Source organism: Sapajus apella, unplaced genomic scaffold (assembly GCF_009761245.1).
Source record: "Sapajus apella isolate SASKATOON/1434 unplaced genomic scaffold, GSC_monkey_1.0 scaffold7, whole genome shotgun sequence".
Classification (NCBI taxonomy): Eukaryota; Metazoa; Chordata; class Mammalia; order Primates; family Cebidae; genus Sapajus; species Sapajus apella.
The window spans coordinates 17,324,798-17,346,198 of NW_022436947.1; the positions used below are offsets into that span (position 1 = coordinate 17,324,798).

Below are 21,401 nucleotides of genomic sequence, written 5' to 3' on the forward strand. Positions count from 1 at the left end.
TCTATTATTATTCATTCAATTATTTTCCACTGATTTTTCTGGGTGGTATGAATAGCAATTCACAGTAAAGACATTTTTTCCTTCCTCCCTCACCTCTTGAATGATGTCAGAGGCATGGCATTTACCATATTTTATACATATGCATCATTTCTCCCTCTGAAAAATACACTCCATTTATGTTCCAAAGATACATGGTCACTTTAGAGCCCTCACCTGGGTGTTTTCTATGCCTCCTCTTTAGGATGCCTAGAACTCAGAACATCTTTAACAGATATTTGTGCGTTGAAATTTGTAATGGTGGAGAAAGGAAAAATGCTTCCGTTAAAATATATTAAGACACTAGTATCCAGCAATACCTTAAAACATCACTGTATCACACCGGTGAAGGCCCCCACAAGTCCTAAGTCATCTCAATGTAGAAGGGTCACACAAAATTATCAATCCAAAGATTAGGCTGGGCATGGTGGCTCACACCTATAATCCCAGCACTTTGGGAGGCCAAGGCGGGTGGATCACCTGAAGTCAGGAGTTCAAGACCAGCCTGTCTAACATCGTGAGACCCTATCTCTACTAAAAGTACAAAAATTTAGCTGGGCATCGTGGTGGCTGCCTATAATCCCAGCTACTTGGGAGGCTGAGGTGGGAGAATCACTTGAACCCCAGAGGCAGAGGTTGCAGTGAGCTGAGATTGCATCATTGCACTCCAGCCTGGGTGACAAGAACAAAAAACTCTGTCTTGAAAACGAAAAACAAAGATTAGAATACCCACTACTTTCCCTAGAATTTTTCATTTAAGTGGCTAGACTAGCAAAGAGAGAAGATGAGAGGGAAAAATCTGGGTGAAAGTTCACTTATTTTGATAGTTACCTTCACGATTTGTATGAGGTGTTTGGGAGCATATGTGGCTTGAGTGAAAATGAACAGACAAAATAAAACTTCTACCTGCAAGTGTGAACCTGGGTTTCAAAACTGTCTCCTGGTGATTGCAGTGTTGAATTTAGAAACTCACATAACTCTTACCATCACTTTTCATTCGCTGTAGTCATAGAGGCAAGAATACCCCAGATGGCTAAATCTATAGACTCACCTACTTTTAGATGATTCGCCACCCCTCTTACCCTTTTAAAACTTTAAATTTTTTTTGATTATGGCAAAAAGCACATAACATAAAATGTACCATTTTAGTTCAGTAGTGTTAAGTATATTCGGATTGCTATCCCTGTCTTATATCTTTTATCAAAGCTGGTATTATTTATTAAAAAGAAAAAACTGATCTTTTTAATCTCTTGGGTTTTGAGATGGTGAAGCCAGAATCAGAAATATCTTCAATTCTGCTTCCATGTGTATGAGCAAACACTCCATTTCAAAATATCCTTTTTGATTTTCTAACCTGCTCACTGCCAGTCATTTCAATAACCATCCAAAATGGACAATTGTAAGTGAGTAGAGTTAAAGTTGGTGTGTAGGAAATGTAGTAGTTGCTGGCATCTACTTTCACCCTTTCTCACCTTACTTTATTCCTTAAGAGAATAAAATAAATAAGATAATCAAAATTCAGTTTGCATAAATGAAGAGTCTAAATGCATGGCTAGTCAATGAAGAATTATGCTCCTATACAACAGACCATTAATTGAAATCAATTCTTAGAAGAGCACAATTAACAAAGAACTGTCCTTTTAGAGATAAGGAGGAAATCCCCCACCGTTGGACAAGAAGCTTCTTACCTTAGAAAGAAAAAATAAAGGCTCATCTCTGTACCCTAGCCTTGTGTAGACAAATACAGGCAGAGCATAATCATAAGATGTCATGGTGGAGATTCTCATGGATTCATGCACCCGAAACTGGGAGAAGCGCAAAATGTTTTCACTGTCTCCAAGGGATTTCCTGATACCGATAGAAGGATATAAAGCAGCACTGCTGTTCCAGAGCCAAGAGAGCTCATTGTTCCTCAAGACTTCCTCCTCTGGGCATGATCCAGTATAGTTTGGGGCATAAACGTTATAATTGTGGCAATCAGGATATAAATAATAACCCCAAAGGCCTTTGGGTCGGCTCTTAATTCCCAGTTTGATGGTTTCTTTCATGAAAGCTTTTGCACTTTCTTCAAAGGTCACTTTAGCTAAATATTCAATATCAGTAGCTGATACATTCTTTCCCATGTCAGAAATAAGCTTTCTTGACTTCTGTCTGTAGACGTCTTTTGCATTCCAGTTCCGGGCCCACTGTGGTCGCCAGTATTCCCAATCTATAACAGCAAGTCCACTGAAATCTTCAGCAGGAATGTAATAATTAATATCTTGGCCAACTTTTTCCAGATGTACTTGTAAACTTATGTTCTGTGGGAGACCCCCATTAATGGGGACCCCTTGTGATGTATACCATGGATAGTATCCCAATCTGTTGACATAAAATATAGTGACATTTTGTCCCCTGGCCTTGGCCAGTGGACTTCCAATCACCTGAAACATTTTCAAATTCAGTCTTAAATTATATTTTATCAAACACTGATCTGTTGGAGCATTCCAAGCAGCTATAAAAGGTTTCCTTTGATAAATTGGAAGTCGAGCAGGTTTTAGACAAGAGATAGACTTTAGAATAAAAAATATAAGGAGCCATGAAGTGAGATGTACTGGTTGAACAACACAAAGCCTTAATGGTGCTTCAGATAATACTTTCATGGTAAGATAAAAATCTTATGCTGTCTTCTGCTCTAATGCACTCTAGAAGACCTGTGGAGAGATTTAATTTTCTGTTAGTAATACTTTTCAGGAAAAAGATGCAAATAATAAATTGATATTATTATTATTAACATATTGTCTATTCTTAAAGTGTATCACTTAAAGGCCTTAAAGAGGCTTATAAATAAATTGAGATATAGAAGCAAATGTAGACATAGAACCTAGCTTCCATTCAGGGCAGGAAATGCAATTCAACAAACATTCATAGAGCACCAGACCCTACATCCAGAAAACAAAATGAATAAGATGTGGCCCTTGCCTTTGAGGAGTTCATGATCAAATAAAGATGTGAAACAATATTCGCTATCATTTTGGAAAACTCATCAAATCCTAGGCATTGTGCTTAAGTGCTTTGTAAATATTTACATTTTTAAAAAAAGAAAAACTTGTAATAACTGTGTAAGGCTTATAATTACATTTCCATTTTACAAATGGAAAAACTGAGGCTTAGAGAGATGAAGAGGCTTGCCTGATGTCACATTATATGAACTGCAAGGTGATGTAAAATTTAAATAATAAAAATGCATAACAAGTACTACATGAAAATTTATTGGAGCAATTGCTTCTTCCGGGAGTAAGCAGTAGGTAGGAATGGAAAGGAATGTGACTGAGTTGCAAGAAATTAAAACCAGCCCAATTGCCCCAAAGAATAGATGTTTTGGGTTTCTTTCGAATAAACTTAGCAATTGACTCTCCCAGTGTAGAACTTAAGAAAGTTACATTTGTCTTATCTGGGTTCCTTTCTTGAGAAATCAACCATCGAGCTTCCCAGAAAATTTCAAGGAAATGAAACTTACCAGATCATCACATCTGGACAGTGAGACACCAGATGCCTCACTTGTCATGACTATCTAACTGACCACCTGCCTGTTAACCAACTCCTCTTTCTTACCCCTCTTTCATTCCTGTTTTCCCACACATTAGTTACATTTCTTCCCTACTTTATAAACCCCAAATTTTAATTGCTTGGGGAGATGGATTTGAGACTGATCCTTCTTTCTCCTTGGCTGCAGCACCCAAATATGACCTTCTTCCTCTGCAATACTCCTTGTCACAGTTGTTGGCTTTCTGTGCAGCAGACAGCAGGACATAGACCAAACCCTTGGTGTAACAGAATGTCTCAGGGAAGAGACTGGAGTTGAAAGAGAAAACAGGTAGGTGTTTGGATAGCAGGAGATGGAAAAGGATAGTGACTACTTTGTCAAGTTGTTTTTTAGTCATCTCTTTGTAAACCTACTACAAAATTATTTTTGAAAAAGCTCATCAAAGAGTTTGATGGCATAAAACATTTTCAGTTTCCTGGGTTATTAAGATGAAAATGGATTGTGGTTATGCCTGAAGCCTAGTGAGATTAAGGTGTCCAGTAGACATTTGTCCTTTGGCTGTGTGCTCAGGATACAGACCCCTTTCCTCTAGAGTTAATTCTGCACCACATGTATCTTGGAAGGCAAAGCCCATATTTCATTAAATAAGCCAAAATGTCCCAGCCTTCCTTGAAGGTGTGGTGCTGGCCTATGACTGTGGTCAGCCCAATAAGATTCATCCTAATCTAGACTTTGAATTGGGATACTGATATTCAAAGAGGCTGAGATAACATTGTCAGTGGTGACAGAAATTCCAATGTCAAGGAGCAGCCAGCTGGGGCATCCAGAACCTGATGCCCATAATGTTACTGTTAAGTGGGGATATTATCCTCATGGGACACCGCCTTTCTGCTCAAGTAAGCAAGGTTTGTTTTGGTCTCTTACAACCAGGAACTCTGATTGGTAGAGAAGTGATATGGTTGGTTTGTCTGTGTCCCCACCCAAATCTCATCTTGAATTGTAGCTCCCATAATCTACCTGTCATGGAAGGACATGGTGTGCGGTAATTGATCATGGGGACGGGTTTTCCCATGCTGTTCTTGTGATGGTGAGTAAGTCTCATGAGATCTGATGGTTTTATAAAGGGGAGTTCCCCTGCGCATGCTCTCTTGCCTGTGGCCATATAAGCAAAGGCCAGGCCTTTGCTCCTCCTTCGCCTTTCGCCATGATTGTGAGAACTCCCCAACTCTTTTTCTTTAGAAATTACTCAGTCTCGGGTATGTTTTTATTAGCAGCGTGAGAACGGACCAATTTAAGGAGCCTCTGTGACTTCTATTTCCCCCAATAAAGCCTGTTACTTGTCGTATGTAATTATCATGTTTAACCACCAGGTGTCACCAGCCAAACCTCATAGCATTTCTCAGGCCTCAAGACACTGCTGTAAACAAAAATTTTAAGTAATTCACAAAAATTCCTCCAAAGACATTTAAGAAGTCTTAAGTAAATGGATAAACACCAGTTTTGTTTTTTGCTTTTTGTTTTAAGATTTAACTTCATTCTTGTTGCCCAGGCTGGAGTGCAATGGTGCAATCTCAGCCCACTGCAACTTCCACTTCCCAGGTTCAAGCAATTCTCCTACCTCAGCCTCCCCAGTAGCTGGAATTACAGGCATGTGCCACTACATCCAGCTAATTTTTTGTATTTTTAGTAGAGACGTGGTTTCGCCACGTTGGTCAGGCTGGTCTCAAACTCCTGACCTCAGGTGATCTACCAGCCTTGGCCTCCCAAAGTGCTGGGATTAAAGGCGTGAGCCACCGTACCCGGCCAGAACACCAGTTTTTAAGAGCTATAGAAGTAGATATTTTCATTCATTGAATAAATACTCTTCCATGCACAAAGCTAAGATTACCCCACTTAGTAGCACGAAATACATCATATTGCTGCTCTAAACTGTGGTTTGAAAAAAATAGTATTTTCAAGGGAATCTAATTTTCTGAGTAAGAAAAACTGTGATACTCAAAACTTCCCCTTCTCTTTGATTTTTTATCATATTTTTTGCCTCCAGGTAAGAAAAATAGATTTGCATATGCATTCATTAATAGATGGAGGAAGAAGCATTTCTTTAAATTTAAAATTCAGTTCTATTGGAAAGGACTATATTTGTATATCAAAAAAAGAAAAAATCTACTCTGCCAGACACTTCCTGCTTTGGTTTCATTCAAAACATAGTTTTCCACTGACTATTGCTTCCCCTTTGGTCTGCTCCCTCATCACCACCATAAATGAACATCCTGGTTCATTTATCACAAAGTTACCAAGTGATTCTCTTCTCCTATCCTGGAATGTTATTATTCTTTTTATTCTGGTGAACTGGAGCTGCACCTTACATGGCAGATGGCAGATTAGCTCCTGATAAAATGTGTGGGTGCACAACCAAAACAGGCAAAATAAATAAGTAAAATCCTGTGCCTGTGTCTTCTGCTTGCTGTATGTTGGGTTTCTGCTTCCTATGCAGCCAGGTAAGAGTGCTGCTGTGCCCTCCTCGTTAAATGTGGCTTGCTGGGAGAAGATCCCCTCACGTGATCCCTCCCAGACACTGTTTTTCCTTCCTTGTCCCACCATGCAATCTCTCTCTGTTTCTCCTGTTCTTCCTTCACCAAGGAATCTCCCCAAGCCTGCCCTTCCAAAAGCACCCTTTGCTTCAGAGCTCCCCTCGACCCCATTTGTTCACCCCACCTATGCCATCAAAACCCCCACCATTGAGCTCTGCCTTATCTTAACTAGCTCTTGCAGCATCGCCACCTGTGCAATTATCCACAGTTAACCATGAGTCACCAGTGATAGCAACCTTCCTTTTCTTTCTCCCTTCCCACTTCCATAATCTGCCTTGGAAAACGTGCTCCTGTAAACAAACCTATAAATGACAGAATGTTTAGAAAGAGTTAGCAAGATATTGGAGGTAGACGTGAGTGAGGAATTTAACCTGGCCTTGTCCCTTACATTTTATTGTCCGGTTTTCTCTTCTTAGAAGTAAGGTCTGTTCTGGGAACATATATGAAGGACCAATTCCGTTTCTTCAACAAGGAAATTTCTCTGAAGACATTTTAAAGGCCCCTGCACAAATGATTTTCAACAAAATGACATACTCATTAAAGTCATAGGTAAAGGGAAGTAGCTTTCTCCTGACTCCTCCCCTGGTGGAAGGAAGTGAGGAAGGTTCAGCTGCTACCACGTTCACTTTGGCTGCATAGTTCGAGTTTTCTTGCGCTGGCCAGAGACAAATGTGACAAAAGCAGCGGACAGACAGGGCCTATTTGAAGTCAACTCAAGGACCTCACCTTATCATTGCCCCTTCTTCCTGACAGTGAAGGAGGCACCGAAGAAGGTGGTAGGAGGGGTGTTCTTTTGGGGGAGACAGGAACACTACGTACAGCTGCAAGAGTCTGCAAAAAAAACCCTCTATCCCCTAACCCGTACTTATTCCTATCTACCCTCTCACTCCTTCCCCAAGGAAGCTTACTTGCTTTTGATAAATTAAAAGAAAAAAAAAAAAAAAAACAGAGCAACCCCTGGCATTCAGAAACTGGTAGTACTCAGAGCTAGGCTGCAAAATGCTTCTCTTAAACAATATCACAGAATACCAGTCTGGACAAGTTTATTCTCAGACCACAATAAAATGAGACAAAGCAAGGCCACTTTTAAATTCTGTTGAAGATCAGAAAAGAAGGTCACTGTGCAACCCACAAAATACCAAACATCCCTCTCTCTCTTGCTGAATGAATGACTGCTATTCTTTACCCAATCACAGAAACGCCTCTGCTTTCTGACAGCATCTAATTCAGAGCAAATCTTTGCTTTCTTAGACTCTCCCCCAAATCACCCAGTCAAAACCCAAATCATATGATAGGTTCCTCCTAACACCCTCTTACTGAGACACCGCATGGCTTCCCAGGGTGTGTACCCTCCCTTCCCACAGTAAGTAATGAAGCCAGCTAATTTAACTGCAGATGTGCTTCTGGTGGTCTCTGGGGCACTGACCTCTGCTTGAAGGCAGAGGCACTTAGTATCCATTCATATAAGAATTCAGAAAATTTTTATTGAGCATCTTCTGTGTACCAGGCTCCCACCTAAGTACTAACAATTTAATAGTGAACAAAATAAACAAAAGCCTCTGCCCTCACAGAGTTTAAATTTTTGTAGGGGAGGCAGATACTAAACAAGATGAGTAAATAAAATACTCAGCGTTTTGCATAGCAAATAACAAGAAAAATGAATAAGGCAGAGATTTGTTTCCAGGTGGGAAAGCCTCACTGACCCCAAGGATAAGAGGAGGATGTCTGGAGAAGTGTGAGGGAAAGCAGGTGCAAAGGCCCTGTGGCAGAGCATGCCTGCTGTCTCTGAAGACCTTTGAAGAGGTCAGTGACTAGGTAAAGGAGGCAGAGAGGGAAGAGTGAGGGTCTTGTGGAGGCTTATAGGTACTCAGACTTTCACTCTAAATGAAATGGGAACGATGTGGAGAGCTTTGAAAGAAGAATGACATTATCTGCCTTGGGCTTAACTGGATTCCTCTGGCTGCTGTGTTGAGACAAGCCTGAAAGGGAAAAGACACAAGAGAGAAGCAAAAAGACTGTGAGAAGCTCTTGCAATAAGCCAAGACAGAAATTAGAGTAGTTCAAACCAGTTATTTATAACACCATAATATTTTAAATAATCACCACAAAGGAAAAGGATATTATAAGTCAGTAAATTAATCCCAGTGATTTGTTTTCATTTTGATGGCAACTCTAAATGTCTGCTCTCAACACCCAGTGCACCAGCATGGCAATCCAGACTGATCTTTATGATCAGAGCGAATGTTCTGGAAAAGTTTTTCAAAGCACAAATTTCCTTCTTAATATTCATGTATTAGTGAAACAAATTGATTTTCCAAATCTACAAGTCCTCTATTTCTTTTTTCCATGATATTGGGGTTCTGTTTTAAAAAACTTTAAGATGTCAAGTGTCTGCTCCTAAAATCGTAAGTTTAAACGGTTATCCTGAAGATCATGGTCCCTAAGAAATTTAATAAATGCACTGTTTTATTTCCAAGCCCTTAAGGAAAGTGCTGACCAACGTGATATTTTGTTGCCAATGATGAAAAATACATATACTCAAATACGTTTATCAGCCTGGGAGACAGAGCAAAACCATCAAGTTCAAAGCTATGTGCTCAATTTTGCAGAACTAATTGCTAACCTATTTTCTAATAAAAGCTTCTTGGAGCAACAGCCAATAATAGGCATCTATTTTTTTCTCTGATGAACTTTTTCTTTTTTGAAACATCAGTGATCTGCAAGCTGGCTCTTAAGTATTCCAGCAGAAAAAACAAAATACTTCAATGTTAGAGCTTTCTCAAGTAAGTATTTTGCATACATTTTTCTTAAAAATGCGTTGCCTATGGGTTTACAATATAATCTGCTTTATAACAGTCCTTCTTTAAGGCCCATAATTCATCATTAAATACTGAATTTTATGACAACTCTACTTTATGTTATTCTCAAAGAACACTAGCGTCCCTCAATCTGAACCAATTTTAGAACTAACCTATCTTGATTGTATAAAATTGTTTCCTTTCCAGTCTTCTTAAATATAGGCTTAAGTTTTGTAAATATATGAAAATGACTGTTTTAGCATCACTTTTGCTAATGAGAAATTCACTGTATTATTCAATCTGAAAGACCTCGTTTTTTATGAAGCAAGCAAATGTTGCAGTTTTAAGAAATGCAACCTGAAAGAGATTACGGTTGTCTTTGTATAAAAGTATACACTTAGTCTTTGTCTAAAAGTATTACTTCTCTTTTAGGACTTGAAATTTCTTACAGCCAAGATCAACAGATTTCTTGGAAAAGCACACAAAGTCTTAGGATCACATTTTGAATAAAATGTTCCCTCTGTCAACCTGTTTTTAACTAAGTTCCTTAAGATAACATTCAGTTGGTTTATGTCTTCAGGTTTTTAATTAAAGCTGCTGAACTACAAAGCCATCCAGTGATCTGTGAAATGTTACTTAAGTCTTTCCAATGTCCATAGTCAAAATTAAAACAGTTCCCTCCCCCTAAAAATTACCCAAGCCATTGATTAAGAGTGCTGGGATATCAGGGTTATGGTTATCAGACAGAAACTAGGGATGGAGAGCTGAGGCCCCAACCTCGGGCCTGAGGACCAGAATAGTATTTAAACAAGAAAGAAGCCAGTTGCCCAGATCCTAGCTCTGAATGTTAGGGTACAGAGCTGGAGACGAAAGGCAAACATCTGAGAGGTCAAAAGCTGAAGTCAAATCACATTGTCCTGTGCCTGGTAAACATGGCTTCATTTCAAATTTTGCCTCAGTCCCGACAGGAGCAGCTTGGAAACTAAAGTTCCCCTGACTTTGCAAATGGCAACCCATTGTCTCTCTGTACAAGCATATATATTTAAGCAGGATAAGAAATTTGAGCAAGGTGAAATGTGCAGGGATTGACTCTAACCTGTTTGCAATGAAGGAAGTGTACATTCCTAGCAGAAACAGAAAACTGAAAACTTCTATCTGAATTATCAATGAGTAAAAACTTTCACCAAGAAATTCTGCTTGTATGTAATTTATTGTACCATTTCTTATCATTAGAAAGACAAAATGAATGTCTTCCTAATTCTTACAATTAGGATGATAAAATAAATGTCTACCATAAGGTAAAGGCCACATAAGGCATGGCCTTGTGTACAATTGAATACTATGTACCTATAACAAATAAGGTTTCTTCTACATGTTGATATGGACATTCACCAGATATTAAAATATTCTTTAAAATACATATTTGTTTTACACGTGTATCTGTACATAAGCTACAAATTTTAATAAAATGTGTATAGATTGCTGCCATTTTTCAAATAAAGGTATACATATATATATATATACATACACATACAAATTATAAGTGTACACAATATAATAATTTGTGTACTGAGGAATATCTCTGGAGGTGTATTAGTCCGTTCTCACACTGCTGTAAAGAAATACCTGAGACTGGGTAATTTATAAAGGAAACAGGTTTAATTGACTCATGGCAGGGGAAGCCTCAGGAAACTTACAATCATATCAGAAGGCAAAGGGGAAGCAAGTGCCTTCTTCACAAAGTGGTGGGAAAAGAAGTGCTATGAAGGAGGCACTTCCAAATACTTGTAAAACCACTGGATCTTGTGAGAGTTCATGCACTATAAGGAGAACAGCATGGGGGGAAAAGCTCGCATAATCCAATCACTCCCCTCTTTCCACACATGGGGATTACAGGTCCCTCCCTCAACATGTGGGATAATAATTTGAGATGAGATTTGGGTGGAGATACAGAGCCAAACCGTATCAGGAGGGATACTCAAGAAAGGGTTACATTGCTTGCTTCCAGGGAGGAGAACAGAGTGGCTAAGTGAGAGAAGTGGGCAGGGGCAAAATTTATTTAAGAAGGAAGTTCTGTTGGGATTTTGTACTATGTTGGTGTAACAGCCAATTCAAAACCATTAATCTGATTTTAAAAATTCAAAGTTCTTTGGATACATAAGAGAAGATGCAAATCGATTGACTATAGTATAAGGAATCAATTTTTGCTAAAGAAAGTTACATCTCACTTGGATTTTGTTATGAAGATCATTTTTATACTTTTATTTGAGAAAGTATATGCTTATCTGCAATCTGACAAAAACATCCCTTTTCATGAAATAAGAATGAGGTATTTTATAGAAAGAAACACTGTCAGCCAGAGTTTTAAGTTAAGGATCTATTCTGACATTTGATTATTAAAAGCTAATTATAGATTGGTTATTATCTATAGTAAAGGAAAACTAACAGTGGTTAATCCTAATTCAGTAGGAACACTGATGATAAACTTAAAGAAACTGATTCATATTATTATTCTCAATAAAATATAATGCACAATACCAGTGAATTATTTAATAAAAGTGGAAAAATATACTTTAGAGTAATAGGCCTCCTCTGATTGTAAACATGGCAAAACTCTACTTACAACAGATAAAAGTATGTGCAGGTCTTCTCGGATTGTAAACATGGCAAAACTCTAGTTATAACAGATAAAAGTATGTGGATAAATTGGATATGAAAAGATGATTGTTCTTTCTTATTTCTTTAACTATTTATTAGTTTTGGTGATTTATCTAGGCTAATTTTAAATAACTCAGGAAGCTAGATTGCTTGTTACTTCTCCAGCTTCAGAAAACTTTTTACCTTGAATTTTCTCGAAGACTTCAATTCCATTTTATTTTATCACCCATACCTTTTTGATGAAGACGAACTTCCGATCTTCTTTTTCATTCTTCAATATCTATGGCATTATTTCTATTTCTTTTTATTCTTCCCCACACTTTTCTAATTCCTTCCTCAAATCTGATTGCTTTCTTTGAAATATGTCCAACTACTCTAGTATATTTACATCACAAAATATCTCAGTGAAAGGTAAAAGAAGCCAGTAAAGGATGCAGGTTAAAATCTTATACTCTGGAGCCAGTTATCATAACCAGCACACTAGACAATGTTTCATTGTTTTGCCTATTCAGCTTTTATGTCTACTGTTTTAATTTGCCTTTCCAGCATATCACAATACTGTCTTTTTTGGTGGAGGAGTGCAACAATAAATAGTAATAGCACTTTCTATGTCTAAACACAGTATTGTCTAGACATAGAAAGACATTGTCTTTCTATGTCTAAACACAGTATTGATGTCTATTCTCTGCTTATAAACTGAAGTCTCGGCTTTTGAAAATTATATTTATGAACTAGAACTTAAATTCTAATTTATAAATATGGGACAGGCTCTTACACACGACTCTTTCCCCATGCCTCTCTGCACCCTTGCCTCTCTCTGATTGACATTTTCACTCTGCACCCTTGCCTCTCTCTGATTGACATTTTCACATAAGACAGAACTTCTAACCTAGATGGCATTCCCACTATATGGCTCAATAGACATCTTACGTCCACTATGTGATGACTACTGCACATTTGATTAGGTCATGCCTGAGTCTGCAATGCCTTCTGGCATTGCAGCTAATGTTTTCTACCTAAAATATTTCTGTCAATCTTCATTAAACTTGACTATGAGATTTCATGCCCACCAAATTAAGCAATCTGAGAAGATTTTGGCTTATAAAGGAAGAGCTGCTTGAATTGTGTCTGTATATAACTTTCTTCACTTTTTTTTTAGCTATTACATGATTAGCTACATAGACATTTCTTTTTCTTGTTCTGTTTCTTTTTCTTTCTTTTTTGAGAAAGGGCCTCATTCTGTCACCCAGGTTGGAGTGCAGTAGCGAAATATCAGCTCACTACAGCCTCAATCTTCTGGGCTCAAGCAATTCTCCCACCTCAGCCTTCCAAATAGCTAGGACTGCAGGCGTGTGCCACCATGCCAAGCTAATTTTTGTATTTTTGTAGAGACAGGATTTCACCATGTTGCCCAGGCTGGTGTTGAACTCCTGACCTCAAATTATTCGCCTGCTTCAGCCTCCCAAAGTGCTGGGATTGCAGGGGGTGAGTCACCACACCAGATCTACATAGACATTTCATGTCTGTATTTAAGAGCCTAGTTTTCCACTTCAGGTACACCCTCTGGTTAAATGATGAATTTCCTGATGTTGTAACTGAATGTGCCAATCAGCCTGATCATTACCAGGTTTTAATAACAAATAGTATATGTTATCATGTGACCAAGTGAATTATGTTTTGTTTCTATTGAAAAAAAAAAAAAAAAGTGGCTGGCAAGACGGCCCAATAGGAACAGCTCTGATCTGTAGTTGCCAGTGAGATCAATGCAGAAGGCACACAATTTCTGTATTTCCAACTGAGGTACATGGCTCATCTCACTGGGACTGTTTAGACAGTGGGTATAGCCCACACAGGGCAAGCAGAAGCAGGGTGGGGCATTGCCTCACCTGGGAAGCACAAGGGGTTGGGGAACTATCTCCTTTAGCCAAGGGAAGCCGTGAGGGACTGTGCTGTGAGGGGATGTGTCATGAGGGATGATGCACTCTGGTCCAGATACTAGCTTTTCCCATGGTCTTCACAACCTGCAGACCAGGAGATTCCCTTGGGTGCCTACACCACCAGGGTCCTGAGTTTCAAGCACAAAACTGGGCAGCAATTTGGACTGACACTGATCTAGCTGCAGGAATTTTTCTTTTCTTTTTTTTTCATACCCCAGTGGCACCTGGAACACCAGCAAGACAGAATCATTCACTCCCCTGGAAAGGGGGCTAAAGCCAGGGAGCCAGGTTGTCTAGCTAAGTGGATCCTACGTCCACAGAGCCCAGCAAGTGAAGATCCACTGGCTTGAAATTCTCACTGCCAGCACAGCAGTTTGACATTGACCTGGGATGCTTGAACTTGGTAGGGGGAGGGGTACCCACCATTACAGAGGCTTGAGTAGGTGGTTTTCCCCTCAAAGTGTAAACACAGCTGCCAGGAAGTGTGAACTTGGCTGCTATAGCCAGACTGCCTCTCCAGATTCCTCCTCTCTGGACAGGGCATCTCTGAAAGAAAGGCAGCAGCCCCAGTCAGGGGCTTATAGATAAAACTCCCATCTCCCTGGGACAGAGCACTTGGGGGCAAAGGGCAGCTGTGGGCACAGCTTCAGCAGACTTAAACATTCCTGCCTGACAGCTCTGAAGAGAGCAGCAGGTCTCCCAGCACAGCACTTCAGCTCTGTTCAGAAGAGAGTGGGGAACCAATGTTCAACATTTTTAAAGAGAGGAATTTTCAACCCAGAAGTTCATATCCAGTCAAATTAAGCTTCATAAGTGAAGGAGAAATAAAATCCTTTACAGACAAGCAAATGCTGAGGGATTTTATCACCAAGCCTGCCTTACAAGAGCTCCTGAAGCAATAAATATAGAAAGGAAAAACTGGTACCAGCCACTGCAAAAACATGCCAAAATGTAATGACCATCGACACTATGAAGAAACTGCATCAACTAATATGCAAAATAATCAGCTAGCATCATAATGACCAGATCAGATTCACGCATAACAATATTCACCTTAAATGTAAATGGGCTAAATTCTCCAACAACTAAAAAACACAGACTGGCAAATTGGATAAAGAGTGAAGACTCATCAGTCTGCTATATTCAGGAGACCCATCTCACATGCAAAGACACACATAGGCTCAAAATAAAGGGATGGAAGAATATTTACCAAGCAAATGGAAAGCAATAAAAGCAGGGGTTGCATTCCTAGTCTCTGATAAAACAGACTTTAAACCAACAAAGATCAAGAGACAAGGAAGGGCATTACATAATGGTAAAGGAATCAATGCAACAAGAAGAGCTAAGAATTCTAAATATATATGCACCCGATACTGGAGCACCCAGATTCATAAAGCAAGTTCTTAGAGTCCTACAAAGATACTTAGACTCCCATAGAATAACAGTGGGACACTTTAACACCCCACTGTCAATATTAGACAGATCAATGAGATGGAAAATTAACAAGGATATTCAGGTCTTGAACTCAGCTCTGGACCAAGTAGATCTAAAAGACATCTACAGAACTCTCCACTCCAAATCAACAGAATATACATTCTTCTCAGCACAAAATACCATAGCACGAAAATACTACAAAAATGTAGTATTTAACTAATCATGAGTTTGCCTACATTTTTAAAAAGATCATTAGATAATTTGTTCTCTACTTTGGTTAAATTCATGTGATATGAGAACTGTGTTGCACTTGGATGTTAGAAAGTAAGTTGAGCTCCTGCGTTAATTCATAGCAACATTATTAACACAAAAGTGAAGAAATACTTTTTCATACAAATATTTTTAATTCTTTAAAAAGAAGTTTGTCTAAGACTGCTAATTGCATGCAGTCCAATTACACAAACCTTATAACTTCAAAATGTTTTGCAATAGATTTTAATTTCCAGATGTAATCTTGAGAGAATTTCCTAATACAATGAGGAAATTTGGAAATGTCCAATCATAGATTCGGGGTTAGACTAAGGATGCATTAAGGTTGTTCTGGAACTCTCATGACAAAGGAAGAGGAATTCCAGCCTAGGACGGTAGCCAGTTCTTGAACCAACCAACCAATTTGATATAATATTATCAAAGAAATGTTACTCCTTAAAGAATGAGATTTAGATTTTTCACATATACACGATAAGAGAGAACATGGGATTCATGCATTTCAGTATATTATGAACATTAGGCCCATGCTTAGCACTTAGGTAAAGAGACTTCTGTCTGTGAACAAGAAAACTGCAGGTTGTTCTTTTTAGAAACTCACAGTATCTGTAATTCTGTTATAAGTAGAATGGCGCACAGGCTCACACCTGTAATCCCAGCACTTTGGGAGGCCGAGGCAGAAGGCCACTTGAGTCCAAGAGTTTGAGACCAGCTTGAGCAACATGGCGAAACCCCGTCTTTGCAAAAAATTCAAAAAGTTAACCAGGCTGGTGGTGCATGTCTGTGGTTCCACATACTCAGGAGGCCGAAGTGGGAGGATCACCTGAGCCCAGGAATTCAAGGCTGTAGTAAGCAGTGATCGTGCCACTGCACTCTAGCCCGAGTGACAGTGAGACCCTATCTCAACCACAACAACAAAAATCAAGTGTTACTATTTCAACAAGAGATCCCCTTTCCATCATCAAACTGAATTCCAATTTACAAGCCAGGCGGAAATAAATCATGTGACTAAGCTTTCTTAGATATCACTACAATTGTATTATATTTATAAGTACAATAAGTATCTCAAGTAACAATGATTCTAATATGTATCACATTGATTGAAGGAATTCCCAAAGCTTTGAAACAAACAGGTCAATTCGGTGTCACTCTAATTCTACCTGATTGGTATGTAACAGGGTTGCATGCTACTATGTAAGAGAAAACATATGAGAAATACAGAAAGGAAAGTTTTGTATAAACAGGTGAAATAGAGAATCAAGTTGTTTGTTTGCGTGTTTGTTTGTTTGTTTGTTTGTTTGTGATAGTGTGTGGCTCCATAGCCCAGACTGGAGTGCAATGGCACAATCTTGGCTTATTGCAATCTCCACCTCCTGGGTTCCAGCAATTCTCCTGCCTCAGCCTCCTGAGTAGCTGGAACTACAGGCACGCTCCACCATACCCTGCAGAGAACCAAATATTATGAAGATGATTCAAGTCAGCATGTCTATGAAGGAAGAAAAGTTTTTTCTTATAAGGTTTATCTTTTGTTTTGTTTATATACATTGTTTTAAAAAAGAAAACCTGGGCTGATTGCAGAGGCTCACACCTGTAATCCCAGCACTTTGGGAGGCCAAAGTGGGCGAATCACTTGAGGTCAGGAGTTCGAGACCAGCCTGGTCAACGTGGTAAAACCCTGTGTCTACCAGAAAATACAAAAATTAGCCGGGCATGGTGGTGCAAGCCTGTTATCTCAGCTACTCTGGAGGCTGAGGCAGGAGAATCACTTGAACCCAGGAGACAGAGGTTGCAATGAGCTGGGATCATTGCAGTGAGCTGAGATCATTGCAGTGAGCTGAGATCATTGCAGTGAGCTGAAATCGTGCCACCTCACTCCAGTTTGGGTGACACAGATACCCTGTCTCAAAGAGAGAGAGAGAGAGAGAGATTGTAGATTATTCAGGTACTCGGGATCTAGAGACAACCAGTTTTATTAGCTCATTATTTTTCAAATTTTCACTTTATATACATACATATAGTCACATACATAGTCACTAAAGTAAACAGCATTTTCTCCATCGTTATTGAATTTCTCAACTTTAAGATTTCTCTTCAATAGGTTGAATGATTCAAGACTTACCTTTCTTATACTGTTTTGGTACTTGTTTTTTCTTTTCCAGAAAATCTAAATCTATATATCCATATGTACATATATGTATATGTATATTTATTAATCCTCTTCCCAGTTACTAAGATTTTTCTTTTTTGAAATAACAGATGATTATTATCTCTAAATATTCAGTCTACTCTAACAATATTTGGAAAGAAAATGTAAAACCCAGTTTTACGATCAAAAATTATCCGCTTTCTGAGCCCTTTTAAATGTTCTATGCTTCCTAAAATCTGCAATACTTATTCCAACAAATGATCCTCTTATATTGCCCATCATGACAAGTACAACTTTAAAATGAGGTATGAAAAACATACTTCATTAAAGATTGTATGAAAGTAAAATATGTCAAAAAATACACTTATGCTCTAATGGAAAACATTCATGTTTATAAAGTTCACTTGAGGAATGTTTCACATCTATTGGTTCAAAAAATATTGAAGCTATGGCTGTCTCATAAAGCCGTGTTCCTATGGCTTGTTTGTAGTTAATTTACTGACCTGCTTCATGGAATACATTTTGGTGCTATCACAAGTTAAGGTTAGTAATGCAACCACGGAAACTATGCACACAAGAAAAATGAAGAAAGCCTTGAGTAGTCATTAAAGTGGGAATTATTTTCAAATGTAGATTTATTATAAATAAAAAGTTAACTGAAATTTAACTCATAACTATCAGTGACAAATGTGTTTTTTAGGCTGCTTGGTTCATTAAAAAACTCACATTTCAAAAGGTACTGCATTTGAAAATTAAAGTTAGACTAGAAAAGAAATTGAGTATACCAAGAAATTAATATTAGCTTTTTTCTAACTCCTCAAATTTCTAAAAACAGTTTTTAAAATTTTTACAAACAGGAAAACAAAAGTTTATTTTACCTTTGCTTTTGTTTGCTGCTGGTTCTTTAGTCACCTTGTGCAAATCAGAGGTTGAATGGCAAAGGATGCCCTGTCCATGATTCAGGCAAACATGTTATTACAGGGGTGACTCAGTCCTCCAAGTTAAACTGGAGGCTTGCATTAAGTCTCTTTATAACCAAAGTCAGTTATCTTAAAAGCATCTTGGTATGCATGACCATTGCTTTCTGAAAATACCCAGTTTAAATTCACTAACTTAAAGATGAAAGAAAAAAAACTTTGATTGACTCTTTATTTGGAAAATAGGGAAGTAAAGAAAACTGTATATGTAAGATTTCCAGAATAAAGAGAAAAAAGGGGGTCAAGTGCTTTGTGTACTCAAACGTGTATTGTTTAAAAAAACTACACCCTAATGTGCTATTCTTGATGATAATGGAATTGTTGACTCTTAGTAGAGTATTAGGTACCATCCTGAGTAAATACAACATGAATTTACCAGAACTAATGGCTCAAGATGATGAGCTGAACACATGTGCTTATTTGCTGTGTTACTTTCAGCATATATTTTAGAAAAGAAGATACAATATAAAGCTGAAAATGAAAAGAGGTAATATGACTCAAAGATAAAAACAACTAAAAGTTTATCTCAGAATTTTTTTTTAAGTAGAAAGACAAAAACAAAGAAAAATCATTGTAGAAAATTATTATAGGAGATCATGGCAGACAGGAGACAGGACTAGACTGCAGCTCTCACATGGACAGACCGAGCAGTGTGTGGAGATTCACATTGTGAACTTTTGCTCCATAACTACTGCAGAAATTAACGAGGAAAGCTGAGAGACACCACAGACCTTCTGAAGGAAGCAGATTGCTCCTGCAGGACCCAGGAGACACCCCAAATACAGCCCAAGCTGTGGAAGTGGGAAATGGGGATTGTCTGCCCCTGAACACACACCCTCAATGGGGAACCTGAAGGTCTAGATCATGGGAGAAGATTCTGACCTTACCTGGAGCTGAGTCAATTTACAGAGCTAAGTGAAACACAGGGGTAGAGGAAGCAGCAGGAAAAGCCCTGTGGGCTCTCTGAGTTTCCTAGGAAGCTATTTCTGCCTTGTCTTACAGGGGTCCTTGGGGAGGGCTACCAGAGGTATTGGAAAAAGACCACAGGGAGAAGGAAACCTCCAGCTGAACTTTCTAACAATTCCAAAGGAACATGAAGTCTCCCGGCCGGACCTCAGGAAGGGCATGAATCTGGTGTGCAGGCTCCACAGACAGGGAGACACAAAAGCCCAGTTTGCTTTCGCAGCTGGGAGGCTGGTAGCCTACAGCAAGCTCTCAGCCCTGCTTGCCCATTGCTTGGAAACAGACTTGGTGCATGGGGAACTTGGGGGACATGGTGGGAGTGAGACTGGCCTTTTCTGTTGCATGGGAGCTGGGTGAGGCCTATGATTGTGGGCTTTCCCCACTCCCCTGACAACCTGCATGACACAGCAGAGACAAACCTAATCTTCCTGGAAATATAACTCCATTGGCCCAGGAACCACACCCCTATCCCCCATAGCAGCTGCCGCAAGACCTACCCAAGGAGAGTCAGCTCAGACATGCCTAGCCCTGCCCCCACCTGATGGTCCTTCCCTACCCACCCTGGCAGCTGAAGACAAAGAGCATAAACTCTTGGGAGTTCTAAGGCCCTGTCCACTCCCCGATCCCCCATACTAATATAGCTGATGCTCTCTTCAAAGTGCCACCTCAGGAGCCCAATACAAAAATAGTGCACTAAGCAACCAAAACTAAGGACCCTCACAGAGTCCATTTCACCCCCCTGCCACTTTTACCAGAGCAGGTGCTGGTATCCATGGCTGAGAGACCTGAAGATGGTTTACATCACAGGACTCTGTCAGACAACCCTCAGTACCAGCCCAAAGCCTAATAGACCTCCTAGGTGGCTAGATCCAGGAAACAGATAACAATCACAACAGCTCAGCTCTCTGGAAACCACATCCATAGGAAATGGGGCAGAATACTACAGCAAGAAAACATCCCGTGGGACAAAAAAATTTGAATAGCAGCCTTGAGCCCTATACCATCCCTCTAACATAGGCTACCCAAGTGAGAAGGAACCAGAAAAACAATTCCAGTAATATGACAAAACAACTTTTAAACACTCCCCAAAAAGTCACACTAGCTCACCAGTAATGGCTCCAAACCAAGAAGAAATTTCTGATTTTCCTGAAAAAGAATTCAAAAAATCAGTTATTAAGCTAATCAAGGAGGCATCAGAGAAAGGTGAAATTCAATCTAAGGAAATTTTTAAAAATGATACAAGAAATGAGGGAAGGAATCATCAGTGAAATAGATAGTATAAATAGCCTGGCATCGTGGCTCACACCTGTAATCCCAGCATTTTGGGAGGTTGAGGCAGGCAGATCACTTGAGATCAGGAGTTCAAAATTAGCCTAGCCAATATGGCAAAACCCCGTCTCTACTAAAAATACAAAAATTAGCAGGGCATGGTGGCACACTTCTGTAGTCCCAGCTACTCAGGAGGTTAAGGCAGAATAATCACTTGAATCCATGAGGCAGAGGTTGCAGTGAGTCAAGATCATGCAACTGCACTCCAGCCTTGGTGACAGAGTGAGACTGAAAGAAAGAAAGAGAGAGAGAGAGAGAGAGAGAAAGAAAAAGAAAGAAAGAAAGAAAGAAAGAAAGAAAGAAAGAAAGAAAGAAAGAAAGAAAGAAAGAAAGAAAGAAAGAAAGAAAGAGAAAGAAAGAAAGAAAAAGAGAGAAAGAAAAGGGAAGGGAAGGGAAGGAAGGAGGGAAGGAGGGAAGGAAGGAAGGAAGAAAGGAAGGAGGGAAGGAAGGAAGGAAGGAAGGAAGGAAGGAAGGAAGGAAGGAAGGAAGGAAGGAAGGAAGGAAAAGAAACAGCATAACTAAAATAAAAAGCTATCAAAACTTCAGGAAATAATGGATGCGCTTATGGAAATCCAAACTGCTCTGGAAAGTCATAGCAATAGAGTCAAACAAACAGAAGAAACAACTTCAGAGCTCTAAGACAAGGGTTTCAAATTAACCTAATTCAACAAAGACAAAGAAAAAAGAATAAGAAAAAAATGAGCAAAGTCTCCAAGAAGTTAAATGACCAAATCTAAGA

The 21,401-nt window shown here is 39.2% G+C and overlaps 1 protein-coding gene across 1 annotated transcript in view; it reads right to left on the minus strand.

Moving 5' to 3' along the window:
• Window positions 1-20,892, minus strand: part of LOC116550237 (hyaluronidase-4) — a 27,733-nt gene extending 6,841 nt beyond the window's left edge. The window contains exons 1-3 of the mRNA XM_032276105.1: window positions 20,441-20,892; window positions 18,272-18,341; window positions 1,725-2,729 (exon numbers count right to left, since the gene is read on the minus strand). Coding sequence (XP_032131996.1) covers window positions 1,725-2,678 — 954 coding nt within the window. The 5' untranslated portion in view covers window positions 2,679-2,729; window positions 18,272-18,341; window positions 20,441-20,892. The remainder of the gene's footprint in view (window positions 1-1,724; window positions 2,730-18,271; window positions 18,342-20,440) is intronic.
• Between the last annotated feature and the right edge of the window lie 509 nt (window positions 20,893-21,401).